The 26,572-nt window shown below is 41.6% G+C and overlaps 1 protein-coding gene across 2 annotated transcripts in view; it reads right to left on the reverse strand.

Annotated features, from left to right (window-relative positions):
* The window catches only part of CERT1 (ceramide transporter 1), a 372,368-nt gene that overhangs the window by 307,013 nt on the left and 38,783 nt on the right, over positions 1-26,572 (reverse strand). For both annotated transcript variants that reach the window (XM_029575160.1, XM_029575169.1), the window contains exon 2: positions 22,784-22,918. In XM_029575160.1, coding sequence (XP_029431020.1) covers positions 22,784-22,918 — 135 coding nt within the window. The remainder of the gene's footprint in view (positions 1-22,783; positions 22,919-26,572) is intronic.

A 26,572-nucleotide genomic window follows, 5' to 3' on the forward strand; every position in this document is an offset into this window, starting at 1 on the left:
ATTTTACATTGTAAATATACAAATATTGTTTCTGGTTTTGTTTTACTTGTCCTATGCATATACTTTCTTGCATCTTCTCTTACACTTGTATTTTTCCTTTATTTACATTATACCTTATTCTTATGTGCATTGCAATTTTTATTGGTCCTAGATTATTATATATATTCAATTTACTGGAACAATAGATGTAAAAAAAATCAGCTAATTACAGTTTGAAGATATTTTCTGTTTGCATCTGTGGGAATTAAGAGTCAACTAGCGAACATAACCACTTCCCAGCCATTACAGAAGGAAACATCAGTAGTAATATAAAGTGACGGGCCATGACATTCTGATTACCAGCTAACCACTAGTGAATTTCAAATGGATGAATCAGTACCAGGAAGCTAAGGGGACTGAATAGAAGGAAGCACTTCTCTACAACATTACTGCGCCTGTCTCCTTCTGCTACTTATCAATTATCCATGAGGGATGATAACTAAAAGGCTACAAGAGCAGCAGTGTTTGAGAGAAGAAATTCCAATTAGAAATGTGCATTTGTTCTGATTATTTTCAGTGGTTTGTGCATATAAATTTTCACACACCTAAAGCTAAGAATCTGACCGGTAAGAGGATAAATCTATTGTATGGGTAGGTGATTTCATATGATGGCAGAAAGATGGCGGAGTGAAACAGCCTCATTTTGATTTTCTGGCAAGCTTTGCACAGAGAAGGAAGGCTGAGTCAATACTTCGAACACAGCGACCATACAACCTTTAATGGAGAGCTAGTAAAATTCTAATGTTAGTCAATTCCCAAGTCTTAGCTTGTTCCCCTGAGGAAGCCATATTGGCAAACCAGAGGGCCTTTTTAGGGAGAAGTACTCAGAGAAGAGAGGGAACCTTAATATGACGACTTATTCAGAAACTGCTCCAGTTGTCCCGGAATTGTCACACAAGTTTACAATCATCTAAAAGTGGTCTAATGAGATTCAGTTTTAAATGGTTCACATATTTAATTATAACCATTTTTCATCTGCTATGTAGTTCATTCATAGTTTGTGTATTTTGAAAATATTGCTAGTTTGTTAACTTCTTGATTTTTTGAAGAAGATTCTATGTTCTGATTCTATGTATAAGAACATAGGAAAATGCCATACTGGGTCAGACCAAGGGTCCATCAAGCCCAGCATCCTGTTTCCAACAGTGGCCAATCCAGGCCATAAGAACCTGGCAAGTACCCAAAAACTAAGTCTATTCCATGTAACCATTGCTAATGGCAGTGGCTATTCTCTAAGTGAACTTAATAGCAGGTAATGGACTTCTCCTCCAAGAACTTATCCAATCCTTTTTTAAACAGCTATACTAACTGCACGGACCACATTCTCTGGCAACAAATTCCAGAGTTTAATTGTGCGTTGAGTAAAAAAGAACTTTCTCCGATTAGTTTTAAATGTGCCCCATGCTAACTTCATGGAGTGTCCCCTAGTCTTTCTACTATCCGAAAGAGTAAATAACCGATTCACATCTACCCGTTCTAGACCTCTCATGATTTTAAACACCTCTATCATATCCCCCCTCAGTCGTCTCTTCTCCAAGCTGAAAAGTCCTAACCTCTTTAGTCTTTCCTCATAGGGGAGTTGTTCCGTTCCCCTTATTTTGGTAGCCCTTCTCTGTACCTTCTCCATCGCAATTATATCTTTTTTGAGATGCGGCGACCAGAATTGTACACAGTATTCAAGGTGCGGTCTCACCATGGAGCGATACAGAGGCATTACGACATTTTCCGTTTTATTCATCATTCCTTTTCTAATAATTCCCAACATTCTGTTTGCTTTTTTGACTGCCGCAGCACACTGAACCGACGATTTCAATGTGTTATCCACTATGACACCTAGATCTCTTTCTTGGGTTTGTAGCACCTAATATGGAACCCAACATCGTGTAATTATAGCATGGGTTATTTTTCCCTATATGCATCACCTTGCACTTATCCACATTAAATTTCATCTGCCATTTGGATGCCCAATTTTCCAGTCTCACAAGGTCTTCCTGCAATTTATCACAATCTGCTTGTCATTTAACTACTCTGAACAGTTTTGTGTCATCTGCAAATTTGATTATCTCACTCGTCGTATTTCTTTCCAGATCATTTATAAATATATTGAACAGTAAGGGTCCCAATACAGATCCCTGAGGCACTCCACTGTCCACTCCCTTCCACTGAGAAAATTGCCCATTTAATCCTACTCTGTTTCCTGTCTTTTAGCCAGTTTGCAATCCACGAAAGGACATCGCCACCTATCCCATGACTTTTTACTTTTCCTAGAAGCCTCTCATGAGGAACTTTGTCAAACGCCTTCTGAAAATCCAAGTATACTATATCTACCGGTTCACCTTTATCCACATGTTTATTAAGTCCTTCAAAAAAGTGAAGCAGATTTGTGAGGCAAGACTTGCCCTGGGTAAAGCCATGCTGACTTTGTTCCATTAAACCATGTCTTTCTATATGTTCTGTGATTTTGATGTTTAGAACACTTTCCACTATTTTTCCTGGCACTGAAGTCAGGCTAACCGGTCTGTAGTTTCCCGGATCGCCCCTGGAGCCCTTTTTAAATATTGGGGTTACATTTGCTATCCTCCAATCTTCAGGTACAATGGATGATTTTAATGATAAGTTACAAATTTTTACTAATAGGTCTGAAATTTCATTTTTTAGTTCCTTCAGAACTCTGGGGTGTATACCATCCGGTCCAGGTGATTTACTACTCTTCAGTTTGTCAATCAGGCCTACCACATCTTCTAGGTTCACCGTGATTTGATTCAGTCCATCTGAATCATTACCCATGAAAACCTTCTCCAGTACGGGTATATCTCCAACATCCTCTTCAGTAAACACCGAAGCAAAGAAATCATTTAATCTTTCCGCGATGGCCTTATCTTCTCTAAGTGCCCCTTTAACCCCTCGATCATCTAACGGTCCAACTGACTCCCTCACAGGCTTTCTGCTTCGGATATATTTAAAAAAGTTTTTACTGTGAGTTTTTGCCTCTACAGCCAACTTCTTTTCAAATTCTCTCTTAGCCTGTCTTATCAATGTCTTACATTTAACTTGCCAATGTTTATGCTTTATCCTATTTTCTTCTGTTGGATCCTTCTTCCATTTTGAATGAAGATCTTTTGGCTAAAATAGCTTCTTTCACCTCCCCTTTTAACCATGCCGGTAATCGTTTTGCCTTCTTTCCACCTTTCTTAATGTGTGGAATACATCTGGACTGTGCTTCTAGAATGGTATTTTTTTTTTAACAATGACCATGCCTCTTGGACATTTTTTACTTTTATAGCTGCTCCTTTCAGTTTTTTTCTAACAATTTTTCTCATTTTATCAAAGTTTCCCTTTTGAAAGTTTAGCACGAGAGCCTTGGATTTGCACACTGTTCCTTTTCCAGTCATTAAATCAAATTTGATCATATTATGTTCACTATTGCCAAGCGGCCCCACCACCGTTACCTCTCTCACCAAGTCCTGTGCTCCACTGAGAATTAGATCTAAAATTGCTCCCTCTCTCGTCGGTTCCTGAACCAATTGCTCCATAAAGCTATCATTTATTCCATCCAGGAACGTTATCTCTCTAGCGTGACCCGATGATACATTTACCCAGTCTATATTGGGGTAATTGAAGTCTCCCATTATTACTGCACTACCAATTTGGTTAGCTTCCCTAATTTCTCTTAGCATTTCACTGTCCATCTCACCATCTTGACCAGGTGGACGGTAGTATACCCCTATTACTGTAGTCTTCCCTGATACACAAGGGATTTCTACCCATAAAGATTCAATTTTGTATTTAGTCTCATGCAGGATGTTTATCCTGTTGGACTCTATGCCATCCCGGACATAAAGCGCCACACCTCCTTCCGACTGCTCCTCTCTGTCATTGCGATATAATTTGTATTTTTTGGATAAATTTGTGAAATGCTTTTGATAATTTAAAACAATTTAAATTATTTTGATTTATAGATTTGTTTCATTAGTGTTGAGCTTATTACCTATTGTCTATATAGATGAACATTACTGGTGCTTAATTTGATATACATATATAATCCATATTTCTGATAAAGGATACTAGAGCTACTTCGAGAGTGGAAATAAAGCTGGACGATATCTAGCCCGCAAACTTAAGCAAGTTTCTTCACAGAACTTCATAGCTAAAATTAAAGATGAAAAGGGGAAGGTCCTTACGACCAATACAGACATACGTAATCGTTTTTTGTCTTTCTATAACCACTTGTACTCGCCAGCTGCCTCCATCCTGCCAGAGGCGGTTGACCAGTACTTGGCTGGGGTAGACCTGCCCAGTCTCTCTACAGAGGCCCAAGCCGCATTAGATGCAGAAATCACTACGGTTGAAATTTTGGAGGCTATCAAAACGTTAAAAGGTGGGGAAGTCCCCAGGCCCGGATGGACTAACGGCAAAATTTTATAAGACTTTTGCCCATTATATAGTAGTCTCCTTACAGAAAGTATTTAATCATTTAAGGGAAGGGGGTTCTCTGGCACCTAACACTAACCTTGCAGGGATTACTATACTACAGAAGCCGGGAAGGGATCCTACGATCTGCGGATCCTATAGACCCATATCCTTGTTAAATCTTGATTTAAAGCTCCTGACGAAAATTTTAGCAGGTAGAATGAACAATTTTCTTACTGGTCTAGTACATCAGGATCAGGCCTGATTTATGCCTGGCCGGCTTGCTGGTGACAGTATTCGAAAATTAATTAATATGATGTGGTGGGCCCATGAACAAAGTTGAATCCCTGTTTTTATCCATCGATGCCGAGAAAGCCTTCGACTTGGTTCATTGGCCTTTTCTCTTTAGTGTTCTTCATAAGATGGGCTTCGGCTCTAATTTTTGTACATGGATTAAGAGTCTGTATTCTAATCCCCAGGCCTGTTTAAAAATTAATGGTGGGTACTCTGATCGGTTTTCAGTGGGAAGAGGCACCAGGCAAGGATGCCCTCTCTCACCTCTCCTCTTTGCCCTATTTTTGGAGCCCTTGGCGGCCACCATTAGGACTGATACCCAGGTCTCGGGCTTCTCCTTTGCTCAACATGACTATAAAATTACTCTCTTCGCTGATGACATGTTTTCATTGACGAAGCCTCATACCTCTCTGATGGCTATTGAAGGTGATATTTATTTATTTATTTATTGTTTTTGTTATACCGAGTTTCATGACATGCATCACATCAACCCGGTTTACAATTAACAGAGTGTGTAAAGCATAACGTAACGTAAACAATGTTCTCAATAAACGTAAACAATGTTCTCAATAAGAACCTTGAACTTTAGATATAGTGGATCAGATAGAGGATGTGAGAAAGTTACAATAAAATAGGGAAATTAACTTGGAGCTGGAAGAGGGGAGAGATAGAACCGAGCAATATTTACATTTCAGCCTATTAATGTAATAGAGTAGCAGAGTGAGTAAATAAAATATGTGAGTAACTGAGGCAGTACATCACTATGAAACGGTACTTAAATAATCAAATGTATAAATACATATTCAGGCATTCAGTGCGGTATCAGGATTTAAAGTGAACTGGGAGAAATCCGAGATTTTAAACCTGACTTGCGAGCCAGATTATGTAGCCCGCTTGAAACTACAGCATCCGTTTCGTTGGGCTACTAATCATATTAAATATTTGGGAATCCGCATGTTGTCACATCCCAGAGATCTATTTACTCTGAATTATTTACCATTAGTTAAAAAAATATTTCTGGATCTGGATGTATGGGGCAATCTCCCTCTCTCTTGGTTGGGTCGCATAGCGACTGTTAAAATGAACATATTACCCCGACTGCTATACTTGTTTCAATCCTTGCCTATCTCTATTGCTCCTGCTGCTTTAAAAACATGGCAAAGAAAAGTTTTTAGTTTCATTTGGAAAAGGAGACCACCCAGGGTTAATAGACATGTTCTTTATTTACCCAAAGTGTTAGGGGGACTTGGTGTTCCGAATCTACTGTGGTATTTTGTGGCGGCGCAACTCAGACCCCTCATCATATGGCACCATACAGTCGAGTACAAGCACTGGGCGAACATCGAACAGTCCCAGCTGCCTACCATACCATTATCTGCTCTGGCGTGGCAGCCCAGGAAGACATGGGGCAACTTTGCTAATCTGTTTCCTACTACCCGACACACATTAGGCATCTGGGAGAAGTGGAAAGTATGCCTAGTTGGCACAAAGACATGCTATCATCTCACCCATCTATTTCATACTTCAGCTTTTCCGCCAGGCCTTGAATGTAATTCTTTTGATGCTTGGCGAAGTCGGGGGAATTACCAGTTTTGAACATTTGTGGAGTGGGGAGGATATCCTTACCTTTGAATCAATTTGCCAGAAATTTAATATGCCGCGCACTGAATATTTAGCATACTCTCAGATACGGCACTTCTGTAAGGCCCAACAGATGAAGCTTGGACTGGGCCGAGGGAGGTCCCTCTTTGAGGGATATTGTTTTACTAGCAACGTAACTAGAGGATTGATTGCTAAAGGGTACCAATTACTAAATGCGAAACTCACCTTCACTCCAGCCCACATTAAAGCTTGGACGACTGATCTTCAGCGGATTTATACAGAAGAGGAATGGACTGTGCACTATTCCCAGCTCAGTAAACCGTCTATATCAGCTACACTGGTGGAGAACGGGTTTAAACAACTATACCGATGGTACTACACTCCGGAACGTTTGGCTAAAATAATACCTTCCTCTTCAGGCCATTGTTGGAGGGGCTGTGCCCAGGCGGGTACATACCTACACATGTGGTGGTCAGGCAGTTGTATTCAACCGTTATGGAAGCAGATTGAAGTTCAACTTTCCGCCATTTTGACACAATCTATTCGCCTCACAGCAGACATTGCCTTACTCAATGTTAATTTGGAAACGTCAGAGTCTCCACATCCTTTTGTTCAGCAGATGTGCATTGCAGCCTGGTTGGTGATTGCCAAAGAGTGGAAAGCGCCCCGTTGCCCGTCCTTAGCGGCGGTACTTGAAAGGATCGACACGGTCTGTACTCTGTGCTGATTAACTGTGGAAAAACATTGCTCTTTGAAAAAATTCAGATATACCTGGGACCCTTATCTTTTTTGGACCGCTTCAAGGACCAAGAACTCACTATGACTACCTATGGAGGGGGATATTCTCCATTATTTGTAGAACTATTAGCCTATGGTAGACCCTAATCTACACTGTGCGGATGGATTGAATCATGTCTGCCCTTCTGGTCACTGGTCTATTGCAATTTTTTCCTGAAAGTCTGCGCCAGTTTAGCTTTATACCTTTCATTGCTTCTTCTTTTCAGGACTCTGGGAAGTCTGCCTCTTGGTACCGAGTAGGCAAACAATGGTGCCATAAACAACTATAGACCGCACATGGTCAACCCTATTCCTCCAGTTATTGTTGTTTATACACATTCTACCGCATTTGTATTATGTACTGTATGCTAGGGGGGTGGGAGGGTAACCTGTGAAAAGGTGCCATGCTTTGGTATTTTCTTTTACTATGATGCTGGATGTTATACTTGTTTGACACCAATAAAAACGTTTATGCAAAAAAAAAAAAAAAAAAAGATTAATACCTATTAGCCTCATCTACATGGCATTTACATGTGATGAGCGTTATTAGCTACGTGTGAGTTTAGCCATGCTAATCCCCTTTTTTTGCATCAGGTGTTAGCCTAGCATGTCTAAAACACACATCTGTGTGTTGACCTGTGCGCAAGGCTGAGTACACTATTACACTGGCCCAGAGGTGTGTGTCCTATTCACTGTCCCCCCCCCCCCCCCACTTCCAAAAATGGCAAACAGCAAAACAGATCAGAATGCTTTGTATTCTAAGAAAAGTCACAGCAGTAACTGAAAAATTCAGAAGCATAAACACACAGAATGGTTTGTCAGCTGCAATCCAGTGTGTAAGAAAGTGTTAAAATGGTTCCAGAGTGAAACTGTTTAGAAGTTGTGAAACTTGAGGATTCTGTGGAAAGCACTCTTCACAGGAAGCCTGTATGACACTGCCCAGTGTTTTGCAACTCAACCTTGTTCAGATTTCCTTTTTCAAGTTTGTCAGTTTCCAATAAGCTCCAGCAATTTCACATACTGTAAGTTATGTAATACAAAAAGATGTCATACAAGGGATTACAAATTATAAGCGTTATTTTAGCTTCCTCAAAGTCAGCATGCACCCACATTCAACAGAAGTGCTTGTACATTTTTTAAATTAAATGTTAAGTCCATATGGCAGGCAATAAGCATCACCCCTCATTTTAAAAGATTTAATGAATTTGATATACTGCATATAGTACAAACATTTAAGTAATTTTCAGTTAAAATTACATAATTGCTAAATATTAAAACAGGGACAAACAAAGCATAGATGAAAAGGCCAAAAACCCCTCAAACTACTGTAATAATCTATTACTAGGCACAAAATAGAATATATTCTAACATACAAAAAATATATATATATTAAATATTATGCAGTAATCCTATTATCGCTAAACTAAAAGGGCCTCCAAAAATACATCCCAACATACTGATAAAGCAAGTTTTATCATCATAAATGGGGTTCTTCAAAAGACAGCAGAATGAAATGATATGTTGGCAATATTATTCATCAATGCCGAATGAATCCTTCCTTCTAGTTAACAGAACATAAGGCTTGCCATACTGGGTCGGACCAAAGGTCCATCAAGCCCAGCATCCAGTTTCCAACAGTGACCAAGCAAGGTCACAAGTACCTGACAGGATCCCAAAAAGTAGATAGATTCTAAGTTGCTTATCCCAACAAAAAGCAGTGGATTTCTGCAACTTTCCTTAATAATTGTTAATGGACTTTTCCTCCAGGAACTTGTCCAAACCTTTTTTTTTTAAATGCAGCTATACTAATAGCTTTTCACCACATCCTCTGGCAACAGAGCTTAATTATGCATTGAGTAAAAAAATATTCTTAGTTTTAAATGTATTACCCAGTAACTTGTGTGCCCCCTGGTCTTTGTACTTTTGAGAGTAAACAACTGATTGAGTGGAATAGAGCAAAAACATTTTAGAGACCTCTATCATATGTCCCCTCAGCCACCTCTTCTCCAAGCCTTTCATAGGGGAATTGTTCCATCCCCTTTATCATATTGGTCACTCTTCTCTGTACCTTTTCTAGATCTGCTACATCTTTCTTCAGATGTGGTGACCAGAAGTGAACACAATACTCACGATGAGGTCGCACCATGGAATGATACAGAGGTATTATGATATTCTCTGTTTTATTCTCCATTCCTTTCCGAATAATCCCTAGCATTCTATTTGCTTTCTTGGCTGCTGTTGCACATTGAGCAGATTTCAAAATATTTTCAAGGATAACACCTAGATCCTTTTCCCCCTGAGTGGTGATTCCTAATGTGGAACCATGCATTTTGTAGCTATAATTTGTGTTACTCTTCCCTAAGTACATCACTTTGTACTGGTCTACATTAAATTTCATTTGCATGCCCAGTCTCCCAGTTTTGCAATGTTGTCTTGCAATTTCTCACAATCCTCTTGTGATTTGACATCTTTGAACAAAGTTGCAGATGACAATCACGACACTTGTCATTCCCAATGCCAAGTCATTTATAATTTAAAAAAAAAACAAAAACACACATTGGTCACAAAACAGATCCCTGGTACACTCCACTATTTACCTTTTTCCATGGGGAAAATTTAACATTTAGCCCTCCTCTGTGTTTCCTATTTTTTAACCAGTTGGCAATCCACAACAGGACATTGCCCCCTATCCCATGACTTTTTAATTTCCTAAGAAGCCTCTCATGAGGGACTTTGTCAAATGATTTCGGGAAATCCAGATACACTTGGCTCACCTTTATTCACGTTTATTTACGCTTTCAAAAAAAAAATGTAGCAAATTTGTGAGGCAAGACTTCCCTTGGCTAAATCCGTGTTGGCTTTGTCCCACTAAACTATGCTTATCTATATGTTTAGCAATTTTGTTCTTTATGATACCGTAGTAGAAACTATTTTGCCTGGCACGGACTCCGGATCACTCCTTGAGTCTGGACTCCGGACTCTGGATCACCCCTTGATCCCTTTTTAAAAATTGGCCTTACATTGGCAGCCTTCCAGTCTTCAGGTACCTCAGATGTCACGAAAGACTTCTTAGGAAATTTTAAAAAGTCATGGGATAGGGGGCAGTGTTCTACTGTGGATTGCCAACTGGTTAAAAGACAGAAAACAGAATAGGTCTAAATGGTAAATTTGGAAAAAGGTGAATAGTGGAGTGCCCCGGGGATGTTTTGGAATCACTGCTTTTTAATATATTCATAAATGACCCTGAAATGGGAACAAGACAGTTGATCAATTTGTCGATGACAAAATTATTCAAATTTGTTAAATGGCAAGAGGATTGTGCGAAATTACAAGAGGTCATTGCAAAACTGAGAGAGTGGGTATGCAAATGGTAAATTAAATTTAATGCATACAAAGGGTATTAAAGAGTAACCCAAATTATAGCTACATAATGAAAGGTTTCACATTAGAAGTTACGTGCGTTCGTTTGCGCAGCCGTGCCGGTATCAGGGCATCGAGGGGAGATAAAGAGTGAGGCTGCAGACATTGGGTATCCCGTAGCTAGAAGCACTTCTCTGCCTAACGGTGTGGGCAGTGCGTCTGATCCCGCCCCCTTCACAGGACATTGCTGCAGCTATGGCCACTGCTGCTGCTAATGCTGTCAATCAATCTTTTCCTGTTCCCTCTGCAGGGTGTGCTTCAGACAATAGTCCGAGCAGGAATACAGATGTAGGGGCATCAAGGTTTAGCAGTTGGAGGTCCGATTGGTGGGGAATGCTGCATACCGGGGCTGCAAGGTAGCTGAAGTTCTAGAAACTGAGAATTTTTCCATGCTGGGTGCCATTGATGTCACTCATGCGAGGACTACCATCCTGCTTGTCCCAGGAGAATACAGATTACCTAGCTTTATATACAATAATGTAGCTATATATTTACTTTAAAACCAGCAAAGAATAAAGGTTTGACAACTGGTTCATTCCAATGTATTACATCTTTTTGCAAAGAAATGCCTATTACAATGCTTTATAAATTTCTCCACATAAATTCGAAATATGTTATCTACAAAATTTGGCAGATATGTGGGTATTTAATATTTTTTTTATACTGGGATTCATGTAAATTTTACATATCGTCTCGGTTTACATTGTAACTGAAGAACAGGCATGTAAGAATGCAATTACATAGAACAGGGCATAAAACTTGGTTCAAAATACATGGGGAAAGCTTGGTACATAATAAAGGGTAAAAAAGCATAAATTATGTTAATGGGTGCATATATTTATAATGAGAGAGATAAAAACTTTGGTGATAGCTGAAGAAGAGCAGGGTTACTGAATTGTAAGGGTGGCATGATTGGATAGTCTTAATTTAGATTGTTGGCTGGTGTGATGGTGTTGTTGTATGTTGTTGTCTTACTTAGAACGCTTGCTCAAACAGCCAGGTTTTTAGTCTCTTTTTAAAGTTGATAGGGCAAAGTTCTGACCGGAGTTCTGGCGGTAGAGAGTTCCATTGTGCTGGCCCTGCTACTGACATGGCTCGTTTGCTTAGAGGTTTTGATGTATGTTGTTAGGAGAGTGTTTTTGTATGCTGTTCTCGGTCTGGTTGGTAGATGAAGTTGAAGTGGAATGTTGAGTTCCAATGGGGTGAGCTTGTGGATGGTTTTGTGAATGATCGTTAGTGTTTTGTATAGGATTCTGTATTTGATTGGGAGCCAATATAGGTTTCTTAGGATGGGGGTAATATGGTCTCTCTTGTTGGTATAATATGGTCTCTCTTGTTGGGTATAATCTCATGTGCGACATACCCAAGGATGATGTATATGATTGTGCTGTACTAATTCGAAATGAAACTATTACTGTATTACATTAGAACTCAGTTTAAAAAAAAAAAAAGTTTTACATAGAACTATGTTTTGGCCTAGTAAAGCCTATGTGGCCAAACTTGCTGGTTCGGATAATTGTTTTAAATGTTCCAAACCTAAAGCTTCTTTAAATGCACTATTAATGGGATTGTGCTATCATACATTGTTTTGGCAAAGTTTATAACAATATCTAGTGTAATTGTTAACTCTTCCGTGCCATGTAATTCCAACTCTATTACCAAGAAATCTGACAAGTTATTTTTGTTTAAAGAATGCCTTATGGCTCTTAAACTTTAGTTGGTAAAATGGCTGGATACTACGATTCCTATCTTTGGAGTCCTGGAAATTGTCATTGCTGGAACAGAAATCTGTGAAGACTAGCTCCAAAAAGAAAGTTAGTTTTTCCAGCAAGTATGAAAAAATTCTTGGACTCACTGCCAATGGAACTGAAAGAAAAAGTTCAATATCCAGTTACCTAATAATGTAGAGGAATATTTTTCTCTATTTGGCAGGCATCAATGGCCCAGTAGTAATAGTATACATGGGAAAGCAAGAGATGGTGCTGCAGCCAGTTGCATAGAATACTTTATGAGTCTCTTCATTATAGTATATTGTATTTTATTCTATATATTATCTTTCCTTACATTATATATTGTATTTCATTTTATTTCTCATTCCTCCTGTACTAAGGATAAAGATGGGGTTCTGGGAGAGAGAGGAGTTAAAGAGGGTTTATATAATGTTGGTATTCCTGTGATACTTGTTACATATCCATGTTATTTTATTGCTGTATAACATTTATAAAAATGTAATAAAAAGATTTAAAAAAAATAATCAGCATGAGTTTTATATCTGCCCTGCTACAAAACCCCTAAACAAAAAGGAATAGAAGATAAAGTTTAGAATAAGATATTCTGGAAGGAATCTAAGCTATAAAGAATTTTCCAAAACAAAATTTAGGATTACATTAAGTTTACTCCTATTGTTCCCGTCAATCTCACATATCTGAAGTTCTTATACAGGGGGTGGTTGCCAAATCCAAATCCAATCCTGAAAACCAGTCAGGTTTAAATTTTTAGAATAATCAAAACACAAATATATTTAACAAAATAAAATGTATAAATATTACACTGTAGATGTTCTTTAAAATCAATCTGTTTCAGGAGGACGGACAGGCCTGGTGTCTGGGCAGCCAAAGTAATATGGTGCCAGGCACACGCTTGAAGCACATCGGGTGGGGGGAGGGGGGATTGGAGAGCGTGTTGACTGGAATCCCAGACTGTTAGGTAGCCGTTGCTATTTTGATTTTAAAATTTCACGGGCTTTGAGGCGCTTGGTTCTTAGGGCGCTAGGCCTCTAGGGAAGAGGAGGAGTTTGGGGCTTCGGGGTGCCAGCGACAGTGCATTCCTGCACTTGCCTTTCCGTTGCTGCCGCGGTCGCTTTTTTTTTTTTTTTTTTTTATAGCTGGTGCTGCAATGCCTTCTAGAGCGCTTTTCTTGTCTGTGTTTAGTCCTGTGTCCTGCAAGAGGATCGGCTCATCGTCATGGACTCCAAGGAGGCAGCGGTAGTGACGGAAGACTGCTGCGAGGCGGTCGATTGTGGTCCCGTGGCGGTGAACCAGTCGGGAACAAACAGCTCAGCAGATGCTGCGTCAATGGGCCTTTCCACAGTGAGTGTGACTTCAAATGCTTGGTCCCATTTGGCTGGTAGAGGGGTGGAGTCAGTCCCTTCCACCCCGAGTGTGGAAGCGTGTACAGTTGGGCGGGGAGGACTGGGTAGTCAACGCACTTGTTTGCGCAGCTGTGCCGATTTCAGGCATTGAGGGGAGATCAGAGTGGGGCTGCAAACTTTGGGTGTCCCGTAGCTGGAAGCGCTTCTCCACTTGACGGTGTACATAGTGCGTCTGTGATCCCACCCCCTTCACAAACATTGCTGCTGCTATGGCCACTGCTGCTGCTGCTAATGCTGTTGATCAGTCTTTTCCTGTTCCCTCTGCAGGGCGTGCTTCAGACAATAGTCAGAGCAGGAATACAGATGTAAGGGCATCAGGGTTTAGCGGCTGGTGGCCCAATTGGTGGGGAATGCCACATACTGGGGCTGCAGGGTGGTTGAGGGAGGGGCAGCCTGCTGGTTTTAAATCGATACTACTGCAACTCCAGATTGGAGTATAGGTTGGGGGAGGCAAATGAGTAATTAGAGAGGATTTTGGGATCTTCCTAGTTCGCAGTGTGCTACAATGGGTGAGAGGTCTGTACTGCAGTGAATGAGCCCATGTTTACAGGGGAGGTTCCCGGGGCAAGATAGTGTTAATTGGGGTGGTCCCCCTTTTCCTTGGCCGATGGGATCTGACCTCTGTTTATCGTTAGGTGGGACAATCCCAGGTAGGTGGCATCCTGTCCCCAGAGGTTATGAGGGTTGGGGCATTCCAGCTGAGGGGACAAAGGCAGAAGGGGGGGGGGCCTGGTATGGTGGGATTTGTTGTGGCTCCTTTTGTCCCTCCATAGGCTGTTACATTGTTTGGATCAGAGGGACCTGGTACATCAACAAGAAAGTTGGCACAGTGACCCAGCTTCAGCAGCAGTGCACACTTCTGATTCCCAGACCCAGGCAGTGACAAGTGCGACAAAACAGGGTGAGTCAGCTGTTGAGGTACCCAGACGAGGGGATGATGTTAGAGGGATTCTTCCGTGGTGGCTGTCGGAAGCCTACCTACACATTCCGATCCATAAAGAGCATCAGCGTTTTCTACGCTTCACGATCCTGGATCGTCACTACCAGTTCAGAGTACTACCTTTTGGGTTAGCCACTGCACCCCAGACGTTCACAAAGATCATAGTGGTGGTGACAGCAACACTGAGAAAGGAAGGAATCCGCGTGCACCCTTATCTAGACGATTGGCTGATCAGAGCGAAATCCCCAGAGGAAAGCCACCAGGCAACCAACAGAGTCAAAACTCTACTGGAGAGCGTCGGGTGGGTGGTCAACACAAACAAAAACTGCCTGGGAGTCTGACTTGGGAGTCCGGGTCGACACCAAACAAGACAAGGTCATCCTGACACAGACAAGGAGATAAAAACTGATGACCCAGTTACGAACCCTGTTGAGCGAACTTCGCCCCACAGCATGGGATTAACTACAAGTTCTCTGCCTCATGGCATCCACACTGGAAGTAGTCCCATGGGCATGAGCTCACATGAGACCCCTCATAGAAACATAGAAATGACAGCAGAAGACCAAACGGCCCATCCAGTCTGCCCAGCAAGGTTCGCACTTTTTTTTCTCTCATACTTATCTGTTTCTCTTGGCTCTTATTAACATTTTGGTTCTGTTTCCCTTCCACCCCCCACCATTAATGTAGAGAGCAGTGTTGGAACTGCATCTAAGTGAAATATCTAGCTTAGTTAGGGGTAGTAACCGCCGCAATAAGCAAGCTACACCCATGCTTATTTGTTTACCCAGACTATGTTATTCAGTCCTTGTTGGTTGTTGTCTGTATATAGATCCACTTTTCTTCATTCCCCCTGCCGTTGAAGCAGAGAGCTATGCTGGATGTGTGTGCAGTATCGGTCTTTCTCCCCTGCCGTTGAAGCAGAGAGCTATGCTGGATATGCATTGAAAGTGAAGTATCAGGCTTATTTGGTTTGGGGTAGTAACCGCCGTAACAAGCTACCTCTCCCCGCTTTTTTGTGAATGCAAATCCTTTTTCCACATTTCCTCTTGTCGTTGAAACTTAGAGCAATGTTGGAGTTGCATTAACCGTGTGTGTGATTATTGAAGAAGGGTATTATCTCCAGGTAGTAGCCATCATTTCCGCGAGCCACCCACTCTACATTCACGTCCTCTAGACTTTATGGATCCACAGTGTTTATCCCACGCCGCTTTGAAGTCCTTCACAGTTCTGGTCTTCACCACTTCCTCCGGAAGGGCATTCCAGGCATCCACCACCCTCTCCGTGAAGAAATACTTCCTGACATTGGTTCTGAATCTTCCTCCCTGGATCTTCAAATCATGACCCCTGGTTCTGTTGATTTTTTTCGGGCGGAAAAGGTTTGTCGTTGTCTTTGGATCATTAAAACCTTTCAAGTATCTGAAAGTCTGTATCATATAACCTCTGCTCCTCTTTTCCTCCAGGGTGTACATATTTAGATTCTTCAATCTCTCCTCATAAGTCATTTGACTTGATGGGCTTTGAGCAGCACCCATCCTGCTCACGGCCGAGAAAAGCAGTCTCAGCAGGCTACGAGTGGCGCTTCTGTTTGTGTGTATGAGGGATTGTGTGTGCATGAGAAAGCAATGGTATTAATGAGAAAGAGGGAGTGAGGCTATGTAAGGGTGCGTGTGTGAATGAGACAAGGAACCTAAGTGTATGAGGTCGGGGCTGGAGCGCAAGGTAGAAGGTTTGCCTAGGGATCCTAGTATCCTTGCACTGGCCCTGGTTGGGAAGTCTCCCAACCATACAACCCCCCTGCTAATCCCAGCAGGGCATTACCTCTGAGGCAGGGACAGCCCACAGAGTCCATCTCCCCTCAGTAAATATAGGCAAATTATATTGAGAGAGGCCTAGATTCCAGCACTTTAAAGAACAGCCTGAGGAAGAAGTCTGTAAACCTCTCTGCTGAGAGTGAAAAACAGGAATGCTGCAAGGGACAGCTCCTGTGGAAGAGGACTTCCTCCCTGATTTGGGAACCTTAAGGGTACCGAAAGGAGCAGTCTGATCAGCAGATCAAACTGCCTACCAATTGAGTATAGGTAAACTTATGGTTCAAGACAACCCGTTGTCCTATCTGATAATATAGTGGCACACAAAATGTTTGCATGAATAGGGACTGCTTTGTCAGCCAATAAACACATCTGACAGGGTCACCTCTGAAAGAGAAAATAAGAATACTGAAGTGTCTGCAATATGGGTGGGGAGCCACTTTTGTGAATTCCTCCATACCCAACTCAAGCCATCTTAGATATGGCAAGCTGTCGAAAGAAGACATATCAGTCAAGAAAGAGCGGGAGGAAAAACCTCCACTCAGGTTGAGCACTACACAAACTTGAAACCAATGAGCAGGAGCAGCACAAAGTGAGACTATGCACATTGCACTCAGCAGGTATCCAAAGAGGTGTTCCACCCACGCGAGAGGAATTCTTATCTGCTACTGGCGGGCAGATTTCCAGGAGAGGGAAATCAGATTCTATGCGGAGTCCCGATCCAGGTAGCTCACCACCTGCCACAAGGCATCTCCTCTTCACAGTAATGCAACAGTGAAGCAAGAGCTCCAGATTGACGGCCTTTGGATCCTGTGCGAAAAACAGAGGGCGACCGCCACTCAGAGGCAAAGCCAATCGGAGGATGGGATGTGAAAAACCACCTCTTCCTTGAGCAGAAAAAGCAGTGAGAGGGAACCTGACAGCACCTCTGGAAAACCAATAATCAGACCTCTCAAACCAGAGGCAGGGAGCAGGGGGAAGAACTCACCATTCAAATGGGTCAATTCTGGAAACCCTCCTGCTCCCTGGACGACAGTGGGGACAATCGCCAACCTATAAAGTTCTATTGGCAACATAGACAGTTGCTAATAGTCATCTAGACAGTCACTAGGGCCAACATAGCAACCAGGTGCAGGAAAGGTCAGCAAAAATGATCCAGGCAAGCCACGGTGCTGCACAGATTCTTGTGAATCAAGGGCTGTATCACTGTCCTGCTCAGAGCCACACACCGGAGAGTGAATGCACCCTGGAGGTTCCTCCTAAAGGGGATCCAGAGTGTAAGCCAATTAAGGGAGGAGGCCCAAAAGGGCCACTCCTCTCCCGATAGGAGTATCCACCCTAAAAATGGAGTGAATAGAAATGCATTCTCAAAGTTTTCCCAGTACACTAGTGACCGCAGCACACAGATACATGATGTCTTAAGGTACAAGAACACATGCCAGTGGGCATCTAGTGATGGTGGTACCCCTTTGCCGAATCTGCATCCTGCAATAGCAGCTCTGTGCACCCTCGCCACAGTACTCAGTCAAGCTGACAGTGACATGCATGCATGGCAAGATGCAGTGCCCATGGGCCTAGCAGTCCATACCACTGTCTGGATGGGCATAAAGCCTGTGGAAGTGAATATGTGAGGTGTTGCCATTGGTGTCATATAGCTCCCCCAGGTGCCAGACACATGGAGGTACCTGCCTACAGCTCCTGATAGCAAATCAAGAGCCTCTACAATGATGCACCTGGCACAAGCAGTCCGACACTGAAGATATATCTTGGTATGCATGGTGTTGGGAGCACAATGCCGCAGATGCCCTGTATGGCACCTATGGGGTCTACAGCATCCAAGCACCCTCCAACAGGAATGGCATCAACCCCACCCACAGCAACGATGGTGACACTGCCGCTCTTGGTATTCAGGCACTCCACAGTGCAGACAGCAATAGTAGATCCCTGGCTGTGTGTGTGGAGATCTGAGGCATAGATGACCTCTGCAAGTACCAACCCCGCATTCAGTGCTCCACTGAACAGACATTTCTCTATGCTGGCAGCAGCACTCACTGAACTCAAGCAAGAGCAATGCCGCAGACTACAGTGCCCTATAATCACTTGGAGGATGGCATTTGATGGCAACCATGGTGCATGACGGCAACTCAGGCGCTTGATGGTGGCCTTACCAGACAACCCAAATTCCGATAGCATCCAAGATGCTCAGTGCTTTGACTGCATCAATGGCACCTGTATCCACTGTGCTCAATGAGGCACCCAATGGCATAGAGGGCAACCCTGATTCCTGACAGCAGCAAGGCTCTCAACAGTGGCGATGTGGCTCGGCACTCAATGGCATCCCAAGTGCCCCATGGCACCAAAGGTGATGCCAGCACTGGATGGTACCCACAATACTCAAGATGGTATAGATGGCACCCTAGGCATCCATCGATGGCACTTGTGGGGCTCTAAGGCATTCATTGCATCTATCAAGCCCCTGGAGCTCAATAGTAGCCATTCCACAGTGCTCAAAGCCAACTATAGTGCCTGATGGTGCCTGGAGCACTCGATGACAGCGATGGTGTCCACAGAGCAAGATGGTACCCATGACATTCAATGGTATCAATGGCGCCCATGGAGCTTGATGGCATTAATGGTATTGGTGGCACCCAGTGCTGATGGCAACACTGGCATCAAAGGTGCCCACGGTGCACTAGGGCATCCATGACAATCTGAGTCAATGGGGCTGCAGATGCACAATGATGGCCCCAGTGCTCAAGGCACCCCTAGCACTTGATGTGCTTCTGGGGCGATTGGTGATGTGGCACAAATGTGCATGGGCAACCAATTCTGGGCATGGCACTGCTTAAATCCAGATGCAGACATACCATCTCTTAATAAAAAGGCACATGATGTCAAAATCAATGGCGGTTGTTCTCAATGGACAGTGGGCACAAAGCACACTGCTGCCCCAGGGATCAAATGTGAAATGAAACTTACCCCAAAACGTTGAAAAACTTGGCTACTGATAAGGGGAGAAGCAAGAGGGTCTGTCGACTGTGCGATCCCACTTGAAAACAGTGAGAAAAACAAAATTCTTAAAGTTCCAAGAGACTCAATTTGGTGAGACACATGATGCTCTGAGGAAAAGAAAGGACTGAGGGGACCGCATGCAGTTGTATGGTACAATGCATGCTCATGCATTCTCAGAAGCTCAAAGTTTTAGAAACTTTGACAAATTTTCCATGCTGAATTCCATTGGAATATGTCATCCATGTGTGAGGGCTGCTATCCTGCTTGTCCTCAGAATTTTGTGGTTCAAAGTCAAAAAACTTTAAATTTGGACTGATGTATTATTGGTAACCAATGCAATTCTTTTAAATTCGGGTATGATGCTCTCATGCCACTTAGATTAGTAATGACCCTTGCTGCCACATACTATACGAACTACAATATATGAAAATGTTTTTTCAGTAAATTTTACATTACAGTAGTCCAGCTTGGAAAAAATACCAAGGCTTCAACAACCAATTGAAAATCATATTTGGGAATGATTGCGATTAATCCACCCATTATAAACAATGGCTTTGGCTACTGAACTAATCAGACTTTAATGCAAATCTTGAATCAAAACCCCAAGTTATGAGATTCCAAGAAAACACTAACAGAAACAGTGCCAAACAAATAAGGGTAAGGCCAGATTCTGTTCAACTTGGCCCCTAAACATTTGTCTTTTGCAAATTGAAAATTAATATATTCTTTAAAAATCAATTAATCACAGTAATACATCTTGAAAAAGCAACTTGAATTGATTCCTCAGTTAGCATATGGCAGATAAAACTGAATGTTGTCAGCGTAAATGTAGCACCATGACCTAAAGATGACATCATTGACTTAACGGCCTAACAGCTGTAGAGGATGTTAAAACAATAATGCTGAAAAAGATGAACCTTGTGGGACACCAGTAGTGACTGACCTTCAAGTGGAGCTATGCTCTAGCCACGAGAAATGATGAAAACCAGGAGAGAACTGCTCCATCCAATCCTAAATTTTTCAGCTATTCCAACAGTATGCTATGGCATACCAAATCAAAGATACTGAGCTGAACTTAAAAAAAAACAAACAAACCAGATATTCTTCTACCAAAATCCTTCCTGATACTGTCCAACAGGGAAAGTAAGAGTCTCAGTCCATGTGCCTTTCTGAACCCAAACTGACAAAGGTCAAGTACCTTATTTCCCTCAAATTCCTCTAATTGATTCCAGACCCATTTTTCAATAATTCTACTGAGGGAAGATAACTGGAAACATCAGAATCTGGAAGAACAGTATTCATTTTTAAGAGATAAACAGCATATTTTAAGGATGAGGACAAAATGCCTTCACTCAGTGAAAGATAAATAGTATTAACCAAAAAGTTCAAAAAAATCAATATGGAAGACCCTTAATCTGCCAAAACAGGCAAAAGTCTAGGGGAAAAAAATACCTGTGGGGACGATGCAATAAATTCGCGGAGAAAGTGAGCGCTGAACAGTCAATACCTGCTCTCTTAATGCGCCCCAGGTACCCCCCAAGGGGGACGCCATACAATACTTAAATTAGAGGGAGGGACCCTAGCACCTCCTTGCTATTGAGAACCCAATCAGTTTTCGTGATTCAGCCGTCTGCGGGTAAGGAAAACAGACACCGAGGGTTCAGGAAGCGACGTTGGGCAGTCGAGCGTAGTTTCCTGAACACGACTTATTTTTTTAAACTTTTGTTTCTTTAATTTTTCATTCTACTTAATATCACAACGATATTAAGTGGAAGGCAGTACAGAAAAGCAGTTTTTTCTGCTTTTCTGTACTTTTTTGATGCACTCAGCTATTAACACCTGCTCCAGGCAGGCGTTAATAGATGACAGTTAAATGTGCGTTCGAGATGCACTTTTTTTTTTTTTTTTGCATCAGGAGTGAATGCCTAATAGCCTCATTCACATGCATTTGCATGTGATGAGCGCTATTAGATTCCCTCCGCGTTGGACGCGTGTTGAATATGCGCTAATCCCCTTATTGCATTAGCGGGAGCGGCTTCAGCAGCCCGGGGCGGATCGGACGCTCCCCATGAGAGGCGCGTCCGATCCGCCCCGGGCTGCTGAAGCCGTTCTCGCCGCCAGCTGCCCCCAGGAGGAGGGGAGAGAGGACTGGGGCTGCTCCGGAGACCGGCACCCATGGACACGGCCAGGGCAGGTGAGCGGGGGCTGGGGGAAAGGTTGCCTGATCCTGGCTCCTCTAAAGGTCTCGTCCTGGGGGGTGAGGGGGTCGTTTGCCCGTGAAATTTCGTCTCTCTGACCTGACGCTCCACACTAACACAGGGGTAAGGGTAGGCGGTAAATTAGCAGGTTAAACACGCGGCAAAACTGCAGGTTAAAAAGGAGATAATCGGGGCGCACGTTACTGTATGGGAGGGAATAGCTAATCCGATCGTTTACATCTCATATACATGCTGCGGGCGGAAAGGGTTACCCGTTGATTTAAAGAAGCGGTAAGGATGGGTTAAAAGGGATAGTGAATCGCGGGTTGGACTACCGCAGCCAAATTGTGAGTAGAAAGCGGGATAGAAGCAGGGTAACCGCGGCGGCGCTTTACTGTATAGGCCTGTATGATAAGGGACCAAAGTGCATGTCCATCTTTTTTTCTAACTATTCATAAAACAGTAAAATAATATACATGGCACAGCATTCAAAACGTGCAAGTACAGGTATTTCATCAACTTAAATGTTAATAACCTTACTGTAAAGTACATAGGTTAGCAAGGAAAAAAACAGACAAAAGGACAAGTCTCCCATTATATACGGATGGTATGATGGCTCCTGCTCATGGTTAGAAATATTTGTCTACCACCAATGAATGATACTGCATAAAAAGCAAAATATTTTTGCGAATGCTTTTGCATTCCATTTTTTGGACTTATTCTATTGGTGACTGGTCTTTGCTAAGAACTTTTTTGTATTTATTTTTCTCTGCAACAGGAAAGCAGTAATAAAAAAAAAAGGGGGCGGGGTGGGCAAAAAAAAAAAAAAAAAAAGACTCCCCATTGTGGGAAGGGTTTGTTACATCAGTAACTGCTGTGTAATTACTGGCACAAAACAGAAGGACCCAGCCATAACAGGGCACCCTCGACAAAATAAAGTAGTTTGCAATCTACTTGGGTCTAAAATGCATTATTTAGCCAGGGAGGGTACTTTTCACCTTACAAGACCAACTACCTTACTTGAATTTTTAAACATAGAATTACCCTTTAAATATAACGTATTAAGTCTTCAAGAAAATTTTCAGAAATCAATTTCCTTTAAAAAAAAAAAAAAAAAAAAAAGAGAACTTACTGTAATAACAGCCTTGCTAAGGCAGATAGATCCTCTGCAACCATATTCAGTCTCATCCTCAGACTTGTAGTAACTCAAAGTGTTTTTCTTTAAGACAACCCATCGATCTTGCCATCCATGAATGTAGTTGGTCCACTGAAAAGGACAAGAAAAAAATAAACAAACCTGGGTCACATTCTCTGAGTAATTAACTCAGCTCCTCTAATTTTAATCAATCAGTAATGAAAAAAAAACAGGGTTGAAAAGACTGGCAAAATACAAAAATGTACTGCTTTATAATGTACCACTCTATATAAATATTGTAAGATTAATTCCTCATGCTGAAAATATTTTCTCTAAGGATCAATAAAGGATGAAATTCCCTTTCAAATTAATGCACTACAAAGCCAAAGTTAGTTTTGTAAAGTTTTGAAGACAATATGAATCAAGTTTTCACACCCCAGCCCCCACTAATAGGACTGCTTAAATACCACGATACTAAGAGAAAATCCTTTCAAAAGGATTGTTTCAAAACTTTAGGAAAACAGATGTTTTTCAAAGGAATACTGCAAAAATAGCTTTCCAGGGTCTATGAAAACAGAACAGCAGGAATATGTGGGTCAGTGGTTTGGCAGAGAAATACCAAAGGAACAATCTGCCTGCACACAGTAGCATCAGCCATAACATATTGCCTTCATGGTTCATTAGGTACATCTGAAGTTTTTTGTTTAGCCTGCAAAGACATATAGAGCCCCTTACCTATTTGGAGTGACTAAATATTATAGCAAATGCTAGAATGAATCAACCTGCTACAGCACAGCACATTTTATCCAGAAATCTTTTATGTAAAAATCCCTATTATCCATACATGGGTCTCCAATTAGGTTCTCTGCAGGATGCAGTTTAAAACAAAGTACCCTGTAGATAATTCAACAGCAGTGTTTCCCAACTCTCGCGCCTAGAGGCATACCTAGCAAGTTGGGTTTTCAGGATTGCAGTATTGAATATGCATGAGATAAGATTTGCATACCCCGGGTCTCCAAATTACTAACATCTCATATATATATTCATTATGGATATCCTAAAAACCCAACTGGTTAGATGTGTCTCTGAAGGTGGTTGGAAAACACTGGTCTACAGCTCTGCAAGATCAATCTTCAGTAGAACTTTGAGGTTCAGATGATCTGAACTGTAAATTCCATTATCTGGAATATAGTCTTAGCCCTGATCTTTCCTCTACTGTACATTATGAAAATCTTAAAAATACACCCTTAATATGACTGAAATATCATCCTCTTATCTGAAGTAGGAGAAAACAACTGGACATATAGATACTTTTTCCATTAAGTCTTCCTCTACTGGCCTCTTCTGCTGGAAAAACAACTGGATAACTCAGCATATCTATGTACTCCTCATACTCAAGTGTGCAAACATGCTGTTACAAGTTTGTGCTGGTGAATTTCTCCAGTTTAAATTTTCTACTTGCTTTACTAGGTATCTGGAACCAAGTAAGAAACTTTAGCAATTTACAAGAAGATTGCTCTTACATTTCATATATGCAACACTGCCAAGATTTTGCAAAATCAGTTCTATACTTCAAGTGCTGAATCAGGCACGCAAGATATAGCTATGATCAAAAATATTTTTCCAAGGGAAGATTTGACCAAAAGCACAAGAGTCCCTTAATGGAATTATATTAATTGTTCTAAGAAGGAATTCTATTTGCACTCATTCTATTCCTGTTATGCAATACACAATTGTCTTTGTACAAGTGCACTATGGAAAAACTAAGAAGTTGAATAAAGCAAAACCCACAATACAGGGTCTTGCAACTTTAGATCACTGGTTCTAAACTGGCTCATGCTGGTGTCAAAGTCATTAGCATTTGAAAGCTGTTTAGTGGTCAGTGTGAATGAGTTGGTGGCTTCAATGCAGCTCCTAATGGACAAGTATTCATATTAAATCCACCATGATAAGAGCTGAAACAAGGTATCTGCCACCACATGCAGTTAAGCAAGTGGCTAGTTTGAATGCCCTCTCCCCCACACACTTTCATGCTTAACTACCAGTTTTTAATGGTTGCTAGATATCATACCCCAGCACAGTCATGGGTCCTATAAACAGAGCCTCATCTGCTGCGACTGAATCTCCACAGGATCATAGTATTAAGAATATAAGAACATAAGAAATTGCCATGCTGGGTCAGACCAAGGGTCCATCAAGCCCAGCAACTTGTTTCCAACAGAGATCAAACCAGGCTACAACAACCTGGCAAGTACCTAAACACTAAAAAGATCCCATGCTACTAGTCCAGTAATAGCAGACACCATTCCCTAAGTCAGCTTGATTAATAGCAGTTAATGGACTTCTCCAAGAACTTATCCAAACCTATTGTGGCAGAAAGATGTAGACCAGCATACCAAGATGACAACTATGGATATCAGTGACACCACAATGATGCAGGAATCTCTCTACTGGTCCCAGAAATACTGGACTGCTGCCAGGTCCCTGCTTCCAAGCTTTTCTGGGACATACGACCTGGAACAAGACTTGTATCAGTGGAGCCTTCGAAAAAGTGATCAAGCTGGTTTGTGAAATTCCTGCAAATACTGCATTGGAGACTCTTCAGTAGGCTATTTTTAGTCTTGGAAAAAAGAAAAAAAAAAAGACATCTTTCCAACATTAAATCTATCAGAAGTGAATGTTTTGGAAAAACAAACAGCAAAAGAAATTAGAGTACCAGTCCTTTCTATGACTGAACTGAAACAAAATAGAAGTGGAATCATTTATGGTTATAGTGGTTAAAGATAGTCATATTACTACTAGAAGGAATAATATTCTTAAACCCCCCCCCCCCCCCCCAAAAAACTGTTTTGTGAATTTTCGTTGACCCTGCACTATTCCTAACAGAAAAAAAACACGTTATTCTGAATGCCAATGATGTGTCATTAACAACCACCACCCTCATTCGGGAGCCAAATGTTTACACTAAGTTGTGTTACATTCTATTCACTTAAATTAATATGAGATTTGTTACCCATTATAAAGTGAATTGCTCACCATTGAATGTGTACAATCATCAGGTATGTTGCTATTGATTTCTTTGAAAAAAAGTGAACCCAGTTGGTTCTATTTTTTCTTAATATTTTCTTTCAATAATGTTCACTGTTTATACACTTTCATTCGCATCTACTATATGCTTAACTGCATTGCAAAGTATATCCACAGAAAAAAGGAACACTTATCGTAGTATGAAATGGCAGCAGCAACAAACTTCTGTGCCCTGCTCAGAAGACCTGACTGTTTGCTGCAGTTTGAACTTTAAGCTGCTTGATCAACAACGCTAGACACTGAGCGAGTTTCGTGAAGAAAACGTCATCGGGGCGTGGGCTTCAACTCTGCTGAAATGCAAAACATTGCAAATTAAACAATGATACGATTACACTTTAAAAAAAACTCTTTTGTTGAAAAAGACATACGTATTTTTCTGCGGGTGAAACTCCTCTCAGCGTCTTTGCATGTTTCAAAATGGAGCCGCCAAAAAAGCAAACTAGGGGAGGTATTTAAACCATTTGATGGACTTGCAAAAAGAACCAATGATGGTTCAGGAACTGACTATTAGTAACCAAAGAAATATCAGAAATTGGACCTTTAAATTAGAGACATCCATTCAATGGTGTCATTCATTCCTTTAGGATGTTCGGTTTCTAATTTAAAAATCCAGCGTTGCTCCTTATAATTTAGTGAAGAGTGTATCACCGCCTCGAGTGGATGGAGGAATATGATCTATAATTGTCCAACTTAAATCTG

The sequence above is a fragment of the Rhinatrema bivittatum genome, chromosome 1 (assembly GCF_901001135.1).
Source record: "Rhinatrema bivittatum chromosome 1, aRhiBiv1.1, whole genome shotgun sequence".
NCBI classification, from domain to species: domain Eukaryota; kingdom Metazoa; phylum Chordata; class Amphibia; order Gymnophiona; family Rhinatrematidae; genus Rhinatrema; species Rhinatrema bivittatum.